Source organism: Vidua macroura, chromosome 7, assembly GCF_024509145.1.
Source record: "Vidua macroura isolate BioBank_ID:100142 chromosome 7, ASM2450914v1, whole genome shotgun sequence".
NCBI classification, from domain to species: domain Eukaryota; kingdom Metazoa; phylum Chordata; class Aves; order Passeriformes; family Viduidae; genus Vidua; species Vidua macroura.
In genome coordinates, this window is record NC_071577.1 from 15,007,519 (window position 1) to 15,031,485 (window position 23,967).

General features: G+C 38.1%; 1 protein-coding gene across 3 annotated transcripts; it reads left to right on the forward strand.

Annotated features, from left to right (window-relative positions):
* The first annotated feature begins 7,651 nt into the window (after window positions 1-7,651).
* CMKLR2 (chemerin chemokine-like receptor 2) lies at window positions 7,652-23,583 on the forward strand. 3 transcript variants are annotated; one of them, XM_053983117.1, is made up of 5 exons: window positions 7,652-7,685; window positions 8,690-8,876; window positions 11,354-11,501; window positions 11,935-12,082; window positions 22,049-23,583. In XM_053983117.1, exon 5 carries the CDS (start codon window positions 22,065-22,067, stop codon window positions 23,109-23,111), a length of 1,047 nt encoding a protein of 348 aa, XP_053839092.1. In that variant the 5' UTR covers window positions 7,652-7,685; window positions 8,690-8,876; window positions 11,354-11,501; window positions 11,935-12,082; window positions 22,049-22,064; the 3' UTR covers window positions 23,112-23,583. The 3 variants fall into 3 exon arrangements, with proteins under 3 accessions (XP_053839092.1, XP_053839091.1, XP_053839094.1); XM_053983116.1 differs by lacking the exon at window positions 11,935-12,082; XM_053983119.1 differs by lacking the exons at window positions 7,652-7,685; window positions 8,690-8,876; window positions 11,354-11,501; window positions 11,935-12,082 and adding an exon at window positions 15,786-15,864.
* The last annotated feature ends 384 nt before the right edge of the window (window positions 23,584-23,967 follow it).

A 23,967-nucleotide genomic window follows, 5' to 3' on the forward strand; every position in this document is an offset into this window, starting at 1 on the left:
CGTGCCCGCGGGCGCTCCGCCCGCCCCGCCGGGAGCCGGCACCAGCCGCCGGGCGCTGAGGGGACGCTGAGGCGGCCGCGCGCTCGTCCGCCCGCTCCTCATTCCCCGGTGCCGGCTCACCTCCATCATTCCCCGTTCGCTCTTCAGTGCCTCCCTGGGGTCAAGGGACGCCATCCTGTGCTTCCTGCTCCGGGTCGGCGGGCCGCGCCCCGCGAAGGGAATGGCGGGAGCTGCGGTTCCCGGGCCGCTGCTCCCGGCCCGCCTCGGGCGCCTCCTTCCCTGGGCGCCGCGCCCCGTCCGGCCGGGATCCCGGCCCGCCGCCGCCATGCAGGCCGGGCTGTCGGGAAGTGGCTCAGCGCGGCTCGCACGGAGCCCCAAAGCCTCGCTTCCTGCAGCACAGGCGCTGGAAAACTGCTCCACAACACCTCGGGGTGGCGTCTTTTTGTCAGCCTCGGCCGAGTGGTTTTGGTTACGGAAAAGTTACCTCTTAGCTAAGTTTCATTTCAACAACTGTACTAGTCGTTTTCTCCTTCAAATCACACTATTTCGTGTAGTTGAGAGTAGGCTAAAGCATTACCTTGTTTTATTTTCGGCCATTAAAAGTAGCTTGCTTTACATGGTATGGCTTGTTCAAGTAGGTTTTATCAGAACGTTAAAGTCTGACTTTATCAGAGTTAATGCTAGAGCTGCTTCGCTTATAAGTGGGCTTAAGAATGTGACCTTACCTCGGGTTCTTTTATTTTCATTTACAGGGTTTTGAACGTTTATCTCATCTCCTGTGGGAAACCAGCCATTGCATATTCCTGTCATTATGCTGAAGCAGCAGGGTATTTAAGTAATCCAGGCAGTCACAAAAGTCAACACAACACCCTTATGTGTGAAGACAGGTGCAGATACAGGCTCGGATTGTGCAGTGGAGGGAAAACAATCCTGAATGCACTGCAATAAGGGAAATTTAAAGAGGTTGCTGTAAAACTGTGCTGCTGTGTGGCTATGTGATTATGAAACCATGGCTTAGAAATGTCCACCCACGCTGAGCAAGTAATTCAATACAAATTTCACATGACAGAAGAGTAGGAGAAGGCCTCTCTTTAGGAAGGCTGAATTTAGTTGCTGATGCATTCTTTTGATACATGTATGCCTATGAATATATCTTTCTTGCTGAAAAATAAATATTAATTACAAAACTAAAGTTGCCTGATGATAGTTTGTTGCCTAGTACGATACACAACTTGGGAAAACTGGAACTTTCAGCTGAGTGCATTTGGATGCATGAAAGGCTCAGGCACGTGCCCAAATTATTGCTCGTCAGCAGAGTTCATTGTTTAAACATGTGGCGAACACATATATAGACATGTTATTTTAGGCTAAAATAGTTTACTTTTATGGTGGTTTATAGCAGGATTAGTGAGTTACTGTGGCTCTGCTAACTCCATAGCTTATTGAAACAAAGGAAGCTTGGTTACATAGCTGAGGCACTGAAGTTTTTTTCCAGACCAGCTCATGTGAAAACAGAATCCCTTTTTAGCTATGCAAAATCTATGCAGTCTGTTTTATAATGCCATACAACATGTCCTCACAATATTCCTGAATATTTTTGCAAGATAGAATGTAACATTCTATCTCTTGGACTGTCACTCAAGGATAGCAGAATTTAGGCTTGTTTTGCCAAGTGTTTCTTAGCTTTCAACTCTTTCTGTATTTATGAGCTAGAGGTTGCACCTTGATTCACATTCAGGTAAGGCGTTGAGAGAGATTACTTACTTTCAGTCTCCTCTTCCCACTAGGGAACTACCCCTCACATATGTGCATGAACATTGAGTAGGGCTGACAAACTTCCCTTCCCCTTAAAGAATTATACTATCTCCTGATCTAAGCATCAGACATTTTCTCTTTGCTGGTATCTTTATTCATGTGTTCAGATTTTAAAAACTGCCCCATACCTTTCACTGCATTGCTTTCCACTTTTACTTTGATTTGTTGTGGTTTTCACTTCTGTTATCCAAATGTAAATCGAAGTTGTATCTATGAAGTCATTAAGACAAATTAACGAAGACAGACTTTTTCTTAAAGAGTGTCAAATAGCTTCCGACAGCTGGGTTCAGATTGGAAAAGAGAGAATGTGATGAAAGAAAATCAAGTTCGGTAAAACTAGCTGGCAGGAAATTCTTGGCTATGTTTTTAGTTTGTTGCATATGTACTTTATGCATTCTGATGTTATAAGCCTAATTTATCCTTAAATCATTGTTTTGGTAAAGTTCTCCAAAGGATCTGAGGTAAGTGTTGACTGTCTGACAGTTGAAGCTCTGGGGTTTGAGCCATGCAGAGGTTACTTTTGCCTAATGTTCCTGAAGATGGGTTGCTGGTTTTAGCCTGGATTATAACAAGGCAGTGTGACTACATGTGTAGATTTTAGAGAACTTCACATTCTGAGTAACCTTGGGGAAGAATTATCTTTCCAACTTTACAGTTGAGTGGCTGTTCCATAGTGCCTGGCACTATATTAAAATCTTTAATTCCTAAGAAGTAATTGTAGTCTTCCTCTGAAAAATCTGATGTTGGCCACTGGCCGATATCAGGTATGATGGAACAATTATCTGGTCCTCTAGAGTATTCTAATTTCCCACTTTATTATGAATTCTGTGATATTTAATAAGGTTTTCCAAAGTAAAAGAAAATAATTCCTCATCAGTGCAAAAGGCAAGGAAAATCTCTTCATAAAACAGAGCTTCTTGTTTTCTTTGCTCTGCTTTACTCAAACAGTTTGCTGGGGTTGACAGATTACTATTATACATTGATTCTTCTCTATTATAAGTATTCTAATTTTTGAATGAAAAACATATATTTTTTAAAAATAATAATGTTTTAAAGCATAATAATAATAATATTTTTAAAAATAATAATTACTCTGATATAGCACTGAAATTAAAAAAAAAGAAGACCATTTTTTCTCTTTTTTTGAAAGAGGCAGATTTATTATGGGCATTCTGCTTGCTTTGTCATTATCTAAAACTGAACTTTGCTTTTTTTTTGTATTCAAAGTTTTTTAATTTTAGCATAAGACTTTTACCTGAGCTAATAATAAAAACATCTTCAATATGCAGGATATTAGTTTAACCCCAAAACTTAAAAGATACTATAAAGGTTATTGGTTTTGCTTCTCATTTTCTTGCCACAACAACCTTCTTAAGATTTAAAGTTTGAAACTTAAATTTTCTTTTTAGTTGCTTAATTGTGTAATCAACCACATTGGCAGTTGTGTTATAATTGAAACATGATTGGATAGTGACCAAGAAAAAAGTTTGAGATATCATTTAGAAGCTTTAAAGGACAACTTTAAAAAATCATTTTTGAAATGCATGGGCTGAGCATTGTCTCCTAAAAATATTATTTTAATTTCTTGTAATCAGGTCTTACATTTTTAAAAGATTACTTGAAATACAGAACAGTTTGACTCTTTTTCCAGTATCTTATTAGAAGAAAATCCTCACCTAGCCTATTTTTTGTTGTTATTTGGGGGCCATGCTACTGCTTTCACCCGCTTGCCTTGTCAGTTTGTGGGTTCTATGCATTTTTTTCCACTGAAGTTGCTCTCTGTTTTTTATTTCTGTGTACATGTACAGGATATAGAGATTTTTATTATAATAGTGCTGAGAAAAATTCTGGGATGCACTGACCCCAGAGGGTTTTATTACTGCTGTTAGGACTGCTGTTGGTGTTCATTTGCTGGCAAGTGGTCCAGAAGGAACAGCTGAGGAGACAAGTCTGAAAGGATTGCTTTAAACACTATGGCTACAAAATGTATCCAAATCCAGTGCTTTCAGAAATTTTCAGCCTTTCTGTGTGATGGGCTTCTAATCATCTTACATTAGATTTCAAATCCATACCTTAGTTTTGCTGCAATTGTTTTGAATCTTTCCATCAGCTTAAATTAACTTGGTTTTAGGGTGTTCTGTTCTAAAAGAAAATGCAAAGAAAATAAATCAGCAGTTGAGAAGTTTGTATGCTAAAGAGCATTCTGCTTTCAGAGAACACGTTTTCATCATAAAATGCTGAACAGTTTCCTGTTGCAGTAATTTCTGTTTTCAGTTAATGATCAGTCAGTTAACCTCTCCAAAATAACTCTGCCTGATTTTTTAGGGTAGTGACATAAAGGAAGGGTCTAGGTCAGTAATTAGGCTTGGAGTTGCCTGTACATGCCTGCTCATGAATTGCAGGATATTCTTTGACCTTCATGTTGTGCATGGAGTTTTTTTATAACTTCAAAAACAGTTGTTCCTTAGAATTTCTCTATTCTGTTTTCCCATCGTTTCATATTTACTTCCAAATATAACACCAATTTTAAAATTGTCTGATTGATGTAGTCAGATTGACCCTTGAGAATTGCAAGATTTTCAAGTGTTACTGTTGATTACCAAGTTACTTGGAAATACATGATAATTTCTCACATGTATGTGCTAGAAGATACTATGGAAAGTCGTGAAATGACTCCATTTCCTCCATGCTCAAGGGGACTCTGCAGCCTGACAGCCTTCAGCTATGAAGGCAAGAGAAACAGCAGAGGTTCTTGTGCTAGCCACAGTCGGATAACATGGTGGAAATACACTTATACTCAGAACTGAATTAATCTTGTCTGCATAGCACAATGTTTGCTTTAGCCTGTTTTAAACCATCCATTTTGTTAACAGATAAGGTAACAAATGAATGTGGCTTTTTAAATCAGATGCCAATGTAGAGTGTCTTGAAATATTTTAAATAAGTATAGTAGATGACTAATTCTCCCTTATAGCCTACCTCACATTTTGTCATAGTAGGAACTGAAGGCATTTTTGGGTAAGTAAGTATTAATTCCCATTACTCCAGCAGGCAATAATGTATTTCTGATAAAAAGAGATCATTTTCTCAAAGCTGCTTGGAAGTTTATTAATTCTGTTTATCAATAATTTTCAAGCTCCCAGAAGTTTCGAACCAGCTTTTACCCCTTGTAATATTCTGAATGAAATGTTTATATACATCCATTTTAAGGGAACTTTTCTGATTTTAAATAGATGCATATGAATTTAAGATAATCCAGAATGTAAAATGCTTCTGCAGCTTCCTTTTCTGTAGTGCCATTTTTAGGAGTTGAGAAGTTCCAAATATATACTATTATGTTGAGTCACTGGATGTTCTGCAGTTTAAGGTGGGGTCAGAATGTATTCCCAAGGAAGTTAATTAAGTGTTATTTTTCTCTGCTCTGGCTGTTCTAAATCATGTAAAACTTTTTTAATGTTCCCTCAATAAACCACATAAGATATTCTCTTACGTCTGAGAAAAAGCAGACTCTCTACTTTGCTTTACCATGGGAATAATTCAAAGAAAGTTTTCTTTATTCTATTCAGGAAGCAAGCAGAAAGTTAAACAAGAGAAGTCCTGGGTTTTTTTCCCAAGGACAAAACTTAATTTTAGGCTAGGAATGCTGGTATGTAAAAATATTAATATTTGAAAAACGTCTCTTTCTCTTATAGTTTGAAAACACAGAGGTTTTCATAGAAAAATTTTAAAAGGGAGAAGAATAACTTTTAAACAAAAAGCCTTTCATTTCTTCAGCATTTCACCTACTATTACTTTTGATCAGAGTTTAGCCTTTCGCTTTTTCTGATCTATTCTATGTTGTTAGATTGTCTGTGTTTCTAATACTGAAGTAATCAGAGTTCAATTTCTGGTTTGCACCCAAGGTACATAAAATTAGTGTAATTTCCCTTTGCCTAGTCTTTCAACCTGAAATGGAGAAGTGATTGTTCCCTTCTCCACAAGCTTTGCTTCTCTTCTCTTAAAAGAAGGGAGCCTATTTGTCTTGAAAAAACAAGTAGCAACTTAAATATCCTATACATAAAATGCTACGTCCAATCTCATGGATTTAGCATTTTATGTAAAGGATATGGACTACCAATTCATGTAAATTCCATATTAAAGTTCATGCTAAGTGCTGAATTTGGGTCATATAGTCTTCTTTAAATTAGATTGCAAAGTAAGGAGGATTTAAAATTAACCTTTTTGTGTCTTCATAGAGCTTAAGAATCAGAACTAGAATGGTCAAATAAATATTGGGGGATTTAGCTGTCTCTTTGCTTAGACTGATGTCCTATGCCTCATCCCCTGAGCCCACTGCTGACTTATTAGACATGGTGTTAATTTTGCTTTTATTGAAGGCCAAGAAAGAGTGAAGGTTGACTTATACACTGAGCCCTTAACTAGCAAAGTGTTTTTCAGAGCATCTAATAAATTGCTTTGCCTCTATCACAAGTAGCAGGTTTATAGGGATATATCAGCTCCCAACTCATTAGAGGCTAAGAACTGGGTAGGATTTAGAAGCAAAACTGTTATCAGAGAGGACAAATGCAGAGCAGTAGACAGAAACTTGCATTGGTTCTCCCTATCTCACATTCATTTCTATGGATAAATAATTAAGTCCTTGTGGAGTCAAGGTCATGTGTTCCTCAAAACATGTTTGCATCCACTAAACAGAAAAATAGTCTGACAAATGTAGCTGACTACAAAAAGCAACTTTAAAAATACAAATTAATATGTATTGAAACCACCAAACCAGGAGCATCTCAGAACATCCTCAGAACATCTATAGGTCATTGAGTTTGATTTAGATTTGATTTGCATCAGCTTTGCACTTGGTGGTCAGGAACCATTCCTCATTATATAAAAGGTGCAAACTGAATCTTTGCACTTTAAATGGAAAATAAGATCTCTGTTTGTTGTAAGCATAGGCGTAAGCAATTATGCTGGGACTTGCATCCTGAGTAGGTGGAGCAACCTCAGTCCTGAAGAGGTGTGGTTAAAATTCATCCCTGTGCTTTGGGTTTCTTTGAACCCAGACTGTCTAGGCTTTGGGCAGATTTTGAGACATCTGACTCAATCCAAGGTGTAGTAAATTCTGGCTTCACTTCTCAGACCTGTTTACAGAGGTTACTCTATAGTTCCAGGTAAATTGTGTGAGGTGAAAAAGAGCAAGTTGGTTAATCCATACACCAGTACTGAAGATATGAAAATATTTTGTGAAATACGTAGTGAAACAACTATAGTTTGCATAGCCTTATTTTTGTGTCTCTAATCTCTGTAGATCTCTCTGAAATATTTTTTTCCAAACACTGACATTCCTTTCCATGGGAGGAGACAGCACTTTGGTTAAAATGGAAAAATACTGTTGTTGAGTTGGCTGGTTAGCTATTCAATTAATATAATCTTTAGGACTCACTGACATATATCAGAATTTTGGTTGTCAAGAAACACTCTGAAAATTCCATGGATTTCAAGTGTTATCTGAGTGGCAAGTATTATGTCTTATATTACTGTCATATGAATATAGAACTTGAATACCTGTGGTCTGAAAGTTATGTAGAAAATAATTCCTACTTACTTGTGGAAAATGAGAAAAAATGCACATATAAAAGCAAAATCTATGGAGGAAAAAGAGTATTTCTAATGGTATTTCTTCCTGGGTATCATATAAAAATACATTATATAATAATAGTTTACATACATTATATAATAACACATAATACATACATCACAAAATGTATACTATAATAAATTATTCTCTAATATTCATTATTTCATTGAATTAACACCCTGTTGACTGTGTTTGCAGGAGTTACATGAAGGAGTTACATGAAGTGCTGCAGCTTGACCTGGTATGTACATACATTCATATATAGATGTATAGCCAAGCCATATATGCTTGTGTGTTTTGACCTGACTAAAGTAATGAGGAAAGATTTTGCCTTCTGCAGAACTATTGAATTTCTTCAATGTGTTATACATGAAAATCTTTCAGATCGTTAATGTCAGCATAGAAAGAGGTGTGGACCTGCCTAAATGAGCCAAAACTTCCTTCATCGGGTGGTTTGTTCAAATGTGTCGCTGGAGAATTTTGTCAGAGTTGCTGACTCTGGTATATAGTGGGTAGTTAAGCCACAAGTAAACATTACAGCTTTACCTAAAGGATAGGCATGAATAGCCATTAGTTTCACAGGAAGGGAGGAAATTACCCTTTTCCTGATTGTCAGGTAGTTAAACGTGGTCTTTCCAGAGTGGATTTTAGTCGATGAAGTATTCAAACAGTGAGGACAAAGGAACAGTGAAGAATTACTTTTCTAAAAAAAGACCTAACTGTAAACAGCAGTAAGTAGTTGCTTTCTTGTGTTGTTGAGCTTAATTTAACCCTGAGAAAAACTAAATATCTTTTGTTTGATGCAAATTCTTGGTTTGTACAATTTAACTGAATTAAGGAACATTGATAGAATGTTGATTAGTGCTGAGATTATCAGCACATACTAATAGGCAACTTGGTAAGATCCAGTGGTCCCAGCAGGGGTATAATTGTCAGAACGATCAGGCAATTGTTGGCAAACCAGATAAATTAAAAGTTACTTTTTTTAAAAAATTGTTTTGTAATTTGTGCTTTACTGGTTAATACCAGTAAATACCAGTAAAGCATTCATGGAAGTTTTTCCTCTGTATATTTTTCCATACATCCTGTGCTTTTGTTTTGTTTTATAGGGTTAAAAAGCCCACAAATAATAGTAAGTGATTTTAAAATTAACTTGCTTTTCAATAGACCCAGTTTATTCACTGCTGGAGAACCCGATGTCTATTATCTGTATATAAATCCTCTCCTTTGTTCTTTTTCCATCAGGTATAAAGTAGTAGTTCCCTGATTTGCAAGATACAGGTGCACTGTATGCTGATGAATGCATGTCTCTCTTCAGAGCTCTCTGGCAAATTGGCTTTTCAACTTATCCAGTTGAAAAAGCACAAATAACACAGCAAAATACAAATTTAACTTCCAAATAGAAAAAGGAGAAGACAAGAAAGTAAACAAGGTATTTTTTTTAATTCACTAATTTTCTTTCAAGCTTATAACTTTCACAAAATTATCTGCAAAGATCACACTCAAATGATGTCAGTGGTTAATGGGTTGCAAAAAAGTGTATATTAAAAAGCCATGTAATTTGTGACTCACCATTCCAGTTTACTGTGTCTGAGCACAGAAAGAACTAAAACAATGAAAGATTTGGAGCCTAAGCTTACATTCTTTAGGGGTTTAAGATTTCCACCGTGGTTAATCAAAACTCTAAACAGAAAACAAGCAGAACAAAGCCCTTTCTGATTGAATGCAATTTTCTTGGTAAAAATTTGTTTTCTTTTTTTTTTTTCTCCCATATGTTACTATGCTGGTAAGTCCTCTGAAAGTTGGGTAATTGCCTGTCAATCAAAAGTCCTTTTCAATGGAAAAGGAGAAAATCTAGGTAGGACAGAGAGGTAAAAAATTATTCTAAATGCAGTAATCTGCTGTTCTTGAAAAAAAAATCTGATTTCCTATGAAATTAGGAATTCATTCATCCATTCATTCTAACTTCCTCTGCAAAGTGACTTTTGGGCCCTTAGCATTTGGTATTTCATATTTGGTGCAGTGGTAAGGAAGGGTGAAGAAAATTGCTCTGTGGGGTTTAATCCTCCCTTGATTCTGAAGGATGGAAAAGCTGAGGGACCAACACCAGTATATGTTGCAATAGTCACAAACCTGTTTTTAATTTATGTTGAAGGGAACAATGCCTTAGGGACAATTTCTCACTACCCCGAACTGCAAGAATCTTTTGCACTCTCCAGAATGCTCCCTTCACCGGGAAGAGCATTTGGCAAATTGTGACTGTTTGCTGGGGGTTTTATCTTTTTTTGCTGATCATGTCTGGGGGTTATCTACCTCTTAATTTTCTCTTTTGTCCTGCTGAAATAATACTGAGCAAACCTTTGAATTAACTGCCTTACAATAATCAGATTTGGCAAAATACCTGGAGAGCCACAGACTCCTGTGCCATTACAGGCAAAAAAACCCTCAGCAGATCTGTTGTTAAACGGTGCCTGTATTTACCTTATTCCAGTATTTACAAAATAAGATAATTACTGTTACAAGAGCTTTTATTAGTGAAGATTCACCAATCAGTTACCTAGAGAAAACAGGAAAACTGTAAAATACAAGAAATAAACAAGTGTAATGCTTTCCTCAGGCAACCCCCTCTGTTTGTCCCCATATATTCCCAGGAATCCTGCTCCCCTGTCCTTTCCTTATGGTCCAGGGGCTCTGTGCATAATCCCCATCCTCCTTTCGTGGAAGTAGAGGCTGTCCCACTCGTGTACAATGTACATTTAAAACTTTAGTATGTATAACTTTCAGTGTTTAAAGTAATATTGGCAGAACAAGAAGAACTGTCATGGAGGAAAGACAAAGAAGACTACTTTTGCTAGAAGGAGTTTTTGGTTCCTGTTAAGAGAATCTGTGGTCTGTGAACCTAAAGAGAGTTGCTTAAGAGCTGATAGCCTTGTTAACCATATGCTGAAATCCCAGTTTAACTGATCTCACTAAGCGCTTCACTCACTCTTCTGTAGTTTTTTTATTGTGGCTTTGTTTTTTTTCTTTTTTTTTTTTTTTTTTGTGCTTGGTTGGTTTGTTGGAGATTTTTCTTTCTAATTTTTCACTGGAATCAATAGATTTGCTATCTGGAAAATTTGGCCTTGACTAGATTCAATCGGTGTTGAACATGTTACATGTTTTGCATTAGTGACAGCGGAGTACCACTATTAAGATATTGTTTCCACTGGCAGGGTAGACTGGCAGATGCTTAGCTGATTTTAAATGGTATGATTAGTGTGGTACCATCAGAGTCAGGTGAGCTGTGGTAGGTAGATACTAGGGAAATAATATTTCCATTTTACTGACTGAGAAATTGAGCGACGTGGAGATCATGAGGCCTGTCCACAAAACCTCATCAGGCTCTTTACAGAACTGGGAGTCAGGCCCAGTCACCTAAAATCCAGTTCAAATTCCTGGCCAGTGTTACACTCTCTGATGGAGAGAGTCACTAATTAGTGTTTTGAAGATCTTACTTCTCTCTTACACACAAAAGGAGATTAATCTACTAATCCTAAATACCAAATGAATGTATCACACTGTACAGTTACTAAATGATGCTTTCAGTGTGACTTTTTAAACATCTTTCAGCTCATTCAACATTATTTTCTATAAACCAGAGTGCTTACAAAGAAATACTGTTCAACCTCTTCTCTGCAGAACAAAAAGCAGCCCACAACTGTAAGGTCTCTTTCCATTCATCAGCCACCACATCTGTTGCTTGCTTGGACACTGACCAAAATGATTCATTCAAATGTCTAACATTTATTTTTGGTGAAATACTGGGATTATACAGCGTGGCAATATTTCAAAAATGGGTCTAGAAAACCAAGGGAAGTTGGAAACAACTTCCTCAGCTGAAAACAAACACAGCGTTATATCATTCTACAGCTTTATTAGAAGGAAGGCAGTGGCCAAGTGAAGCAGCTGGAATCACACTGAAGTGATTCTGAACTCTGCAGATCATTCCATTCTTCCTTCTGCTACAGAGCTCAGATCCCTGATTTACAGTGCCTTTTGTTTCAAAGGACTAAGCAAGGTAGGTCAAACTCTCTTGTGTTTAAGATCTTTCTCTCCCTTCCCTTCTAAATAGTGAGTCTCTACAGCTGCAACAACACTTGCAGGCAGATGTTGTAAGGTGGTATAGCATATACTGGCGAAAAGAGCTTCTTGGAAGCAAGAATGTGATACTCATTTACTTCAAAGATTACTTTGAACCACCCCAGCGTCAAGAAAAGGTATGAAAATGTGTGTTAATTTTTAATTACTTTTGAATATGTTAATACACACTTCAAGGAGTTTTACCCTGTCAGCGAATGGTAAGTGACCCTGACTTAAATCTCTCTCTCCCCTCTGTGTCCCCTAGTGTGTTGGATTTAATTTTTTTGTTTGCTCAGGGATAGTGTGTCTTCTATAGCTATAGCAATTTCCAGTATAATTAGTTAAAAATACATCATTTCTGATCTGAACAGATTCTCGAATAGAAACTGGAAATCATTTCAACTTAAATAGCAGATTAACAGAATACTTCTGAAGAATTGCAGTTCTGCAGAATTAAATAAGGTTTCTGTGATCTCAGCTGGAAAGTGTGTGTGTTTTCCCTAAGCATTGTGGAATAAGGTAGGATATGGATCTAGCTTTCAGTAAGTATATTGGAAGTGCAATAAGATCTGAAGCCCTGTATGCTACTGCACAATGAGACAGGAATAGGTTCCACCTGCTATTCACACTTAGTGATAGCAGTGTCATTGTCACCTGTCGCCTTTCTAGATGAGATCTTGCAAGCCAAACAATATCCCAGACCTGTTTTTGTGGACTTAGAAAATATGTATACATTGAATATTGTTTGTGAATTAAAACACATTTGATTTCTAGCTGAATAAAATCGTATCACTGAATAATATAAAATGCTTATTAATTCATAGCTAAGGAGAAGAGAGTGACTAAGGGTATGTCAAGGTAAAGTAGTTTGTTAGAGCAGATTTGTAGAAACTGATTTCAGGATTAACTTACTTATGATAGGATAGCTTACTTTCACTATCATAACGTTATTGTTCTGCCTCAGAGCTGGGAAATGCAAATATTTTGATAACCCAATATAATTTTGTTTGATGTCACTGCAACTTCTGGCCAAATTTAAAGTATTATCAGCAACTCATGCCAGGCAGACAGGATAGAGGTCCTATCAACTTTGCTTCAATCCTAGGGATTTTTTATGTGCCATAAATGAGTCCACTTCTGTTGAACTGAGAATCTCTTTGATTGTGGCACAGTGGAAGTTATTTGACTCTGGAGAATGAATGTATGGTTTGGATTCTCTAATTGCCTTTGTGGAAAAGTCGGGGAAACTCTGTCTAATGATTCCTAGGCAGAATTTGATTACAGATTTTTACTGCATGGGTGAGGGCAGAGGAAAAGTGTTGATCAAAATAATGCAATTTCTATGTCCTGTACATTATACATTCTTTCTTTTCATTTTAAGAATTTCTTTTTCTGCTGACAACCAAATGAGGAACTTCTGAAATACTTCCATTTTTGTTTATTTCTGATAGATTCATTCAAGAGGAAAACTTATATCTGTTTCCTAAAAAAGCCAGTTGCCTTAAAGTATTTTCTTCTCCTTGTGTTTTTTAACAGACACTTGAAGTTTGTGATCTGTTATTCGATATCAGTTTTGTATTAATAACTCTGCTATTCCAAGCACTAAGCAGCAGCTAGGTTTCCAGGGGATTGTAATCTATTGAATGGTCTTATTATTTGCTTATTTATTTATTTTGTCTTATGGAATGTGCCATCAGTTCAGCTGTCTCTCTTACTGTGGTGGCTGGTTGTCTGGCTAATTTGCACTCATTATTTCTGATAATGGCTTAATTTGTGTTCATTCAGTCTGAAGCGAGCAGTTTTGCCACAGTGCTGGGCTCTGTTGTGGCTGGCTTTGCACAAGAGAGCTGACTGTGAGGAGCAGTTCCTTGTGGCCTTTTAGCAGAAGAAAGGGATTGCTATGACTGGGGTAGGCAGTGTCCAAGAGACATAGCTTCTAGAGGGGAGATGCCATTATGTGGAGATGAACTCTCACAATTGCTTTCACTTTTACAGTGTGCTTGGGGCTCCTGAGACAAAAAGTTGTGTGTCCTCAAAGGTCGCATATAGTACTTCCAGGGGAGTTCAGCTACTTCTGTACTCTTTGTATCTTCAGTATGTTCCAGGGGTTGAGGGCCTTAAAGCAGGAGCAAAAAGCCACATATTAGCCCATGGTTGCTTTCTGCTGGCTTGTTGCTCCTACTTCTCTTCCCCTACCCAGGCTTTCTTGTCCCTTTTTCATACTTCCTGAAGAATGTATTTCAAGAATCAAAAGGCACAAGTATGAAGAACCAGCATCTTTTCCCTCTATCCACTGAAGATATTTGCCTCTTTATTCATTTGGCAAGTTATTCTGCTCCCAGCTTTACCTTCAAATTTACTGTTTGGCTTTGGGCAAGATATGCCTCTTCCTTTCCCTACTCTTGTATGTATTTAGTCTGTTTAATTATAAACAAAGCAGGAATTGTCTTTTATTACATGCTGTAGTGCCTAGATCCTGTGAGGCTTTGATCTCAAGGACTAGGGCCTTTGGGTACTTTCCCAACATAAAATACTTGCTTCTTTCAGCAAGTGTGAGCCTGACACACAGGTTTTATTCCCTTCTGAGGCCTTCTAGAGGAGAGAGAGAAAGTGATGTGTAGTAAGTTGTGTACAGTCAATGTACTGCCACTCCCTACACTCCCATCTCTTGTTTCTAGTGATGCCCTTTTACTACGCTTCACCCCCACATCATCATAATGAGGTATTTTGGAGATATTAAGAACTGTTGCCCATTTAAGAAACCTGAATAATATTGTACCATATCTGGCAGAGTCAAGTGAGAAGTGATTTGTAAAGGTAATATGGGAAGCCTGTAAAACCAGTATTTCCAAGCTCCTAATGTAACACCTTAATCATAGGTGCCTTATATTCCTATCAGTGCTGGGGAGTGTTCCCAATACTGTGTTAGGGAAATAGATAAATATCTGGTCCTCCTGATACTGTGTTTAACAATATGAATTTTTCAATTTTGCAGGAATAAAGACAGTACTTACTATAGACCTGATCTTATAGTAAAAAAATAGTTGGCTTTATATGAGTAGGGAAATTAGAATAACACTCATACAGGAGTAGACACCCTTAATCTACTGTATACAGTGATCCTAGTATATTAACTCTGAGGACATAATAAAATATGTTATCCAAAACATTCCAGCTGATAAGATATGTACTAGCAGTATTTTGGAATTGCATGTTCTGATCTATCCATGCAAGACTATGTGTCAAGAGTAATATAAGCATAGCAATATTACGTTTATGCTAGAACAAACTGCTGAGTTATATAAATGAGGGGTAGAATAAACCTAGGAAAGTAGAGATCAATTTAGAGGGCAGTATACAACCAAGCATATTGTAATAAGTGATTAGGAAATTAATCTGCGAAACTGAATAGGATATAAGAAGGCATATTAGAGGAATGAGTTGTGGATCTCTAGGGTTATTTCTTAGCGCTTCTTTTTAAAAGGACTGTAAATATAGCAGATTGTAACCTATTTTTTATCTGTTACTCAATAGATATTTTGTATCTTGCTGGAGAGAGTGTTACTTTGGATTTCTTCTGTAATGATCTGTTGTTACTCTGCAATGCCTTTTGAATGGCTGTAGTTAATTAAGTGGCCTTAATTAGTCTGGGAGTCAACTGCAGAAAAAAATCTGTCCATTTACTCTGTATCCTCCACTCTCACTTTACTATTTTTTTGGTTGGAGGTAGTTGTGGTTAAAGCATGTGTTTTTTGAAATAGTACAACCATTTAAAAAACATGCTCAGAGCTGCATGATCATGTAATGATCACATGAATGCTAGTCAAAATATTCTTTCATCACAAATATGTGAAACAGTTGCAAAGTAAAAATTCCAAGTAATTTTTGCATGAAAACTTTAAAAAGCCATAATTAATTAGAAATGCAAGCATTCATTATCCCATCAGTCCAGTCACTGCGAAGCTAAAGCACTTAAATTTTTTTAATCAGCTATCTCTGTTGCTCTAGGTATGTAGTTATTATGGTGGCTTATAGCCAAAGAAAATCCTGCTGGCATTTGAGGAGGAATAGAAAGCACGTGAAGCTTCCATGGAACAGCACTTGATCAGTGTGTTACCTCCCAGCCAGTAGGATTCACGGTGTACCTGCTGGGCTCTGCTGTCTGCGAGCCGTGCCTGGCGGCTCTGGGGTGTGTCCTGGGACTGCTGAGACACAGCAGTGGGGATGGCAAGCAAAGGGTGCAAATCCAGGCTGCTTTTCTGTGCAGGGAAAACAGACCAGGAGCAGTAAGGGCTGCCCAGGTAAGTGCTGTCTTCCTCCACCACAATGAGCATGATGGCACAGGGGAGCCTCCCTTCAGGAAGGGAAAGGTCTCCCAGAGGTGAATCTGGTTTCTTCACCTCACCATGAGAGAAGGGACAATGCTAAGTTTGAGAAAGGAGGATAGGAGTGTGGTTGAGCCACTAGGCAGGGACTCTAGATTTAGCACTTGGTTTGATCAGAGACTTCCTGTGGGTCATTCTCAGTATTCTCCAGTAAACCAGACTGATGATACTTCTCACTTGAACCTCGCTTCAATAAGGGTTATGAATACTGAAGCATTATGACTGGTTATGTAAATACTTTGGCAGTGCTGACACATACATCAGGCAATCAGTTGGAAATACATCAGGCAATTTTTAAATCTCAAGTGTCACTGTTTAGCTAAATGTCTATATTTTTTGTGAGAATATTAGATTTTTTCTCTAAAAATGGTGCTACTTTTAAGTGTTTCACAGATATGACCAGTCATTTTCCTGACTCTGATGTACGAATTTTGTGGTTCTGTGATTTGCAGTGGCTACAGCAACTCCTTACATTCCAAAGAAATATTAAAATCTATATTTTTACTTTTAGCTGTATTAAGAAAAGTGAATAAGAGCAGAAACAAGTGCTAACTATGGAGTTATCAAGTGCCCTCCCCTTTGCCAGTGCATATCATGGGGACATCTGGGTTTCTTTGTCATTTTTGGGAATGGAAGACTTGGTGCTTGGGATCAGCTTGAAAATAAATCAGTTTCAATGATATGTAGTTGGTGGTTGCAGACATTTATCAGGTCTCTGATTGTGGAAATGGTACACTGCTCAGTTGCAGCCATTGTCTAGAAGATATTTTATATCCAGGCCAGAACTACTGTGATACTTTTCCTATTACAGCAGCCTTATTTAGATATTGGATTTTCCATTTTTTGTTTAACATTTCTGTGTTGGCAAAACTGCTGGTCTGAAACTGTAGATTTACCAATATTAACTGAGTCTGTGCTATATGAGTTTGTTAATCCTGTAGCATTCACTTTGTGTGAAGTGTTACCAGGCTATTATCTGGTCAAAGAACTTCAATACCACAGATGAGGTGGAGTGTTATGACTAACAGGGTCATGCTTGGCCTTGCTTGAAGAAAGTTAGTTTTGGCCTAAGTTCTAAGACATGTCTAGTTCGTACATTGCAAATACATTTCTAACACTGCTTTCCTGAGAGACATAATGGAGAATGATTGTTATTTGCATTCCTTTCTTATCTGCTAGAACAAATACATCTATATTGTGGCTCAAAAACATTTCCAGTCACATGTCATATCTGTTGTGACCCGCTGTAGTTATTGAATTCAGGATGACATATGAAGTAATTAGGTTACCATATATCTAACCACCATTAAAAGGATAGTCATAAGACAATTGTTTGTGTATGTGTGTGTGAAAGAGAAAACATAGACACAAGCCTTATTCTGCTTTTGTGTGTACCAGCTTAAAATGCTCCTTACCTAGTAGCTTTGTCTGCAGGGCCAGTTTTAGGCTGAATCTGTAGCATAGCTATGATTTATTTTTGTAGTATGAGTGTATCAGGCACCTCCTGCTATAGGAATGTTTCTGCATAAAGGCAAGTGGTTATCTTGTCTTTGTCCTTTTGAGGGAGAAATGTGAGTCTATGACAGTCTGTAATTCCATCGGTATTCCTCGTATTCTGATGTACAGACTTTCTGGTTACGTGATTTGCAGTGGCTACAGCAACTCCTTACATTCCAAGAAATATTAAAAACTACATTCTTACTTTTTTTTTCAATTTCTTTTCGAATCTAGCCTATATCTTTGTAAAATGCTTACCAGAAATACATGTGTACCTCTAATGAATTTGCTCAGCCTTCTCAGTTTTGAACTTTACAGATAAACCACCAGGTGTATTTCATGTTTATGTTTTTGAAGCTTGATAAATTAAAAATTTGTCACCTCAAAAGTTCCAAAAAAAATTATGAGGGCTTTCAACTGAATTCAATACCTGGATAAACTTGCTGCCACAATATGACAAGCAGGCTCTAAGTGACCATTTGTAAAACTAGCTGTTCTCCAGCTTTTGACTCTTGCAAATGACAGAAGTTGAAGTGATGCAATCAAATAAGCTTTCCTTTAGCCACTGATAATACACATGGAATGTGATGTGCTCACAGTTGTTCAAAAAGACATTGATAGGAGGGTTTGTGTAATATCTTCCCTCTATGAACTGAACTGTTGAGACAGCCAACCCTCCAAACCATAATTTTCCTAGTAAGTCAGGACCCATTACTGTGACCTCTGAAACCAATTTAGCTGGCCAAAGGCTCTAACAGTGTTTGTCACACTGAAAAAATAGATTTGGGGACTACCACTCAAATATTTGTGTTAACTTTTAACTAACATAGACAATGAATAAACTCTTCCCTTTGACCTTTCTGTAAAATTCAAAAGTAATGAGGACCCAATGTGAGAGAGAGAGGTTGTGTGGGCTGAGCCCCAATGTGTGGTCAAGACTGCCAGGGTAATTCAGTTAGGTCCTAACTTGTGTGGTGCCCAGGGAACTTTGAACCCCCAGGAGGACTTTGCTTCCAGTGAAGTGGACGAAAATTGCAACTTTTTTGTTTGTTTTCTTCTATTTTAGACTGAAAGCCCAATGTAATTTAATTCCAAAGCCCTTGCACTGACCTCAGGGCTGAGGTGTGGAGAGGTCAAATGACTTCCCCTGGCCAAACAGGATGCATGTGGCATAGCCATGAATAGGTTCCAAAGTGCTGTCCCATGGCATAACTCTAAGGCCATTCTTAGTGTGACAAGAGCTGTTCTATTTTAGGCAGATCCTATCATTTGTCCAAGTTGTCATTATGGCTTAGCTGTAATAGTGGCAGAGGACACGAACTCTAGGTACTTTTAGTAGAAGGCTGTGAATATATCAACTGAGATCCAAGTCTGTAATTCCCTGTTGAAATACAGGGAAAGACTGTTCATGCAACACGTGGTGAACTCTCTTCCCAGCAGTTCTGTGGCTTTGTATTTTAGAAATATTTCCTGATTATCTGTATTTCTTGGTAATTCTGCTTTCTGTCCCAAGATCTGAAAGTGCCAAGAGCCATCATGTTATATTCCTATAAAGTCATTTAGAAATTAACTTCTGTTTTACAGAAGAGGACAGGAAATGAAACCTCCTGGTCAACTGTTTTCATAATTAAGCAACTGAATCAAGGAGGCTCAGTTTTCAGAGCTGCTTGTGGCTCAGCAAACAGGAATGGACTCGTCAAACAACTGCTGAGCATATACTTTACACAGGGTGTTTACTATTTAAAATAAATTTTTTTACAAAAAGGACAGGATGAAATCTATACTTGGTTATATTAATCCATATGCAACAGAACACTGTTCTGTAACCTGTGGCTGCTCCCAAGGCTTATTGGCAGGCCTCTAACCACACTTTCCTGTTTATTGAAAAATCTTTTCCATGCACTGGCTCCCCAGACCGGCAGACACTGAGCCAGTGAACTGCACCAAACCTCCCTTACCCTTTCTAGCAGTTGTCTTAAAGCCAAGCAGAAACTGCTGTCTGAAAGTATTGTTTTCTTTACTGAGCCTCAGTATGCAAACACATTCATGAGAATTTTTCCAGCTTGGAAAGTAAGCCATTTGTCAAGGATCATGCAGGAAATTGGTGACAGAATAAGGAATACAATTAGATTTCTTCACAAGACCTAGACTTGAAATGCAAGACAGTTTTGACTCTGGAAATTTATTAATTTAAGAGTCATGTATTAAGAGATAATGTGTTTCAGGACCACAGAGAAACATCCCTGCTGAATTATGGTTAATGAAAAAAAATCTGTGTCTTCATTGATGTAATCCAGTGTAACTCAACTGACAATCACCTACTGCTTATCTTTTTCAGGACAGGGCTTAACACCACAGGTCCTGCTATAGAAGTGCTTCATATATGTCAATGTCAGAAGTAAAAGTTTCTGGGCTTTGCAAATGTGATTGGCAGTCTTTGCTGAGCCTAGCCATGGAGTCTAATTTCAGCATCTGTACACTGGGAGCAGTGGTAAACAATGTTCCTTCTGCTTTTTTACTCCCACTGCTAAAGAAGACTCCCTGCATTGAAGACTAGAGTTAGAGAGGAGGAAAAATAGAAGCCTGGAAAAATAATTGCATTCTAAAGGTGTGCTCTTTCACTGGAGTTTTAAACTACAAAAGGCTTGGGAAATATTTGGCATTTATTTGGGTGTTTTTTCTCCTGCAATACATCATCTTTAAAATACTAAATATAAAATTAACATTGTTGGGCAGTAGGCAAATGTTTATCATTGTCATTATAGTTGGACATTTTTTTGTTTAGTTGCATAAATTTGATTTGAAGGTACAGTTTTTTGTGTAGGCAAACCCACTTTAAAATCTAGTTGTTAATCTGACTGTCCTCTGAAACGGTCCAAATATAATGTTCCAGATGTAGTGGTACTGCTCCATGTTTATACTCTTCTCTCAGCAGCTGTCAAGCTGTTTGAAAAAATTACTCAGATGGGTGGTGGTGGTATTTAATGTAGAATCCACCCCCAAGGGGCATGTAATTAAATAAATGCAGCCCAATAAGTGTCATTTATCAGGACAGCAAACCAAATAACATTCTTTCAGCCTGATGTAAATCACAAATGCTATCATAGCCTCTTGACAGAACAAGCTGTGCTGATTTTTACTACATATTTTTTTAATCACGAGATATAAAATTACACAACCTTTTCTTCCCTTCCCTGTCTATCCATCTACAAATGACAAGTCTAATCCTGCTAATGTGTGTGCACATGCGTAGCTTCGCTGATGTAAGTAATCCTTTCAAACTGGGTGAACTACTTTTTGGAGGAAAGGTAAGTACAGGAATATGAGTTTGCATATGTGGTTGTGCAAGCAGTGTGCTCTGGAGACCCCTCTCCTGCTGTCCTTAGCATGCTGTAATTAATGGCATTACAGGAATGCAGGGCTGAGTTCCAAAAGCGCGGGCTGAATTTTGGTTTGGGAATGGAGATAGCGCTCAGAAATTTAGTGGTAAGATAAATCATAGTACAGCTAATAGACTGCTCTCAGGCACACATCTTCAGTGCAGCTAAGTCCAGCCAAACTATTCAGCTTTAAATGATGACAGAGTTTCACAGAATAATTGTTTTGATAATGCAGAGACTTTTGTCCGTGGCCACCTGTGATGTGCTGCAGTTTTGTCTATACTGCAAACTAACACTGAAATAATACTGTGAAATAACTTCTGACTGCTTTTCTTTCTGTTGTTCAAACTCTATTTCCTGTCTGTTTTCCTATTAATTTCTTTTTTTCCTGTCCGTTTTGGTTTATATTCCACTTTCGTCTCCCCCTCACCTTTCCTCCCAACCACAGAAAGAATTTCTATGTGAAAAAATCATGTTGTACTTGCAAGTTCCAGAAGCTTTTGCAAGGGAAGAAAACTGAGAAAATTCTGTAATTCTGTCTTAAAAAAAAAAGAAGGACACAAATATTTTCATTTATAGGTCTTACAGTGTGTTTCTTGTCCATGGGAAGCTTTACTTTCTTTCATCTATTACCTGTTTTTCAGCTCTCTAGTGGAAGAACACCACAGTGTGTATTATCCCTGGAATGTGTTCTATATATTTCCTTCTCTACATTCGTTGCTGTATTAAGGAAATCCAAGATGTTAAACGGGCCTGAAAATCATAATTTCTTGATACAAAGATGTACATGAAAGAGATTAATAAACCCATGAACTTTTAGTTGCTGGAGAAATTGCTGTTTGTCATTTTGTTTACAGAGCAGTAAAGTATAAAACCTGACCAGAAAAGATTAGCACAGTCATACTTCAATAAAACTTTGCATCTGGTCTCCTAGAAATTTATCAGTGATACTGTGCTCAGTGATGTCTGTTAAGAAATTAATGTAAGGAAAACAGTTATTGAAGATTTCAAGTTCTGTTCTGATTTGAACATTTCTTGAAATGCCTGTGACCAAATTTCTTCAGGAATTTTGTGCTAGCAACTGACAGATAAAAGGTGACAGATTTGCCAAACTAAGGCAATGTTTTTGTTTTATGACCAAAAACTTGAAAGAATTGCAGTTTACTATTTACAGTGCAATAAAACATTTCTCCTTTGACCATTTCATTTCTTTTCTTCCCCAGAAAGCCACTCTGCAACATGACATATGAAGATTTTGACAACTACTCTTATTTCTACTATCTGTCTGAGGAAGATGAGTCACCCCAGTCCTCCCTCAGCATTGCCCATATTATTTCCCTTTTCTTTTGCAGTGTGGCATTTCTGCTGGGAGTGCCAGGTAATGCCATTGTCATCTGGTTTATGGGCTTTAAATGGGATAAATCTGTTTCCACACTCTGGTTCCTGAATCTGGCTGTTGCAGATTTCATTTTTGTTCTCTTTCTGCCCCTCTATATTACATACGTGGCAATGGGTTTCCACTGGCCTTTTGGGAAGTGGCTCTGCAAAATGAACTCATTCATTGCACTACTTAATATGTTTGCCAGTGTTTTCTTCCTGACATTCATCAGCCTTGACCGCTACATCCGCCTTGTCCACCCAGTCTTTTCCTACAAATACAGGACTGTAAAGAACACCCTCCTTCTGAGTGGGGTCATTTGGATGTCAGCTGCAATTATTGGTGGCCCTGCCTTATACTTCAGAGACACAGCTACAGGCCTCAACAATGTCACCATTTGCTTCAACAACTTCCATGTACATGACAGAGAACTTTTTTTGCTGACACATCACATTCTCATTTGGGTGAGGCTTGCATTTGGTTACCTCTTTCCTTTAGTGACCATGGTGATTTGCTACTCACTGCTGATTGTCAAAGTGAAGAGGAGAACTGTATTGACTTCTAGCAGGCTTTTCTGGACCATCACTGCTGTAGTTGTAGCTTTTTTTGTCTGCTGGACACCATATCATATATTCAGCATTGTGGAGCTGTCTGCTCACCATCATGAAAACTTGCATGACTTACTACAGGATGGCATGCCCCTCTCCACTGGCCTTGGTTTCATCAACAGTTGCCTCAACCCAATCCTCTACGTTCTGATTAGCAAAAAGTTCCAAGCCCAGGTCAAGAGCACGGTGTCTGAGGTGCTGAAGCTGGCCCTGTGGGAGGTGAGCCGCTCGGGAACAGTCAGCGAGCAGCTGTGGAGCTCAGACAGCGCGCCCGTGCACTACTGTGAAACTGCTCAGTGACTCTCATGTCACCAGCTCTCCCCAAAGGAGCTGACAGGAGGTCTGCAGGTGTTCTTGACTTCACATCTGCCAGTCAGATGTGCATCTTTGCATATACAGCTTTCTGTAAACAGCTGGCTTAATTGCACTTGCTGCTTTAATTGAAAGGTTTTTAAGGGACACATGATTTGCATGTGTGCCCTTGCAATGCACATACAGCCTGAACTGAAAGCTATCAGCATAGGTGGAATTACTCTAACTGGGCTTTTGATGAGGAATGTTGTTGTAATCCTGTTGGTTTGCTGTGGTTCCATAGCTCATTGATATCAAAAGGACACATAATAAAAATATTTTTCCTTGCCATTGCTGATACCACTCTTAATTGAGGCATTCTCATCCAAAAGGCTGTGGCCGTACATCACTGCATCATGAGTCTCCTGATTGCCTACTACTGCCCCAAGGAGGAATCCCCTGGCTACATCCCACCTAAATGAAGCTATTAGTGGCGCCACTTGGCAGCTGGAGAAGAGTCCCAAGACGGAGAACACTGAATTGCTGCCTTCTATTGTCAAAAAAGAAAAATATGGAAATAAAACCTGTCTTCTCTTTATCTTACACTCAAAACTAAGACAGGAGACCCTGTGTTTTGGGGTCACTTACTGTATTTTTAGCACCAGCTGGGTGCAAAATTCTGAGCATGTGTTTCATATAGGTATTATGCTCATTCAAAATGTGCAAAGAATTAGCGAAAATATTTCTTACAACTTCTGTGCCACACTTCTTTTTCGGTTTAAACAGAGGTTTACAACTAAAGATTGCTCTTTATTACTTTTTCAAGCAAAGGTAAAGAAATAATATAACATTTTGTTTGCCTTAA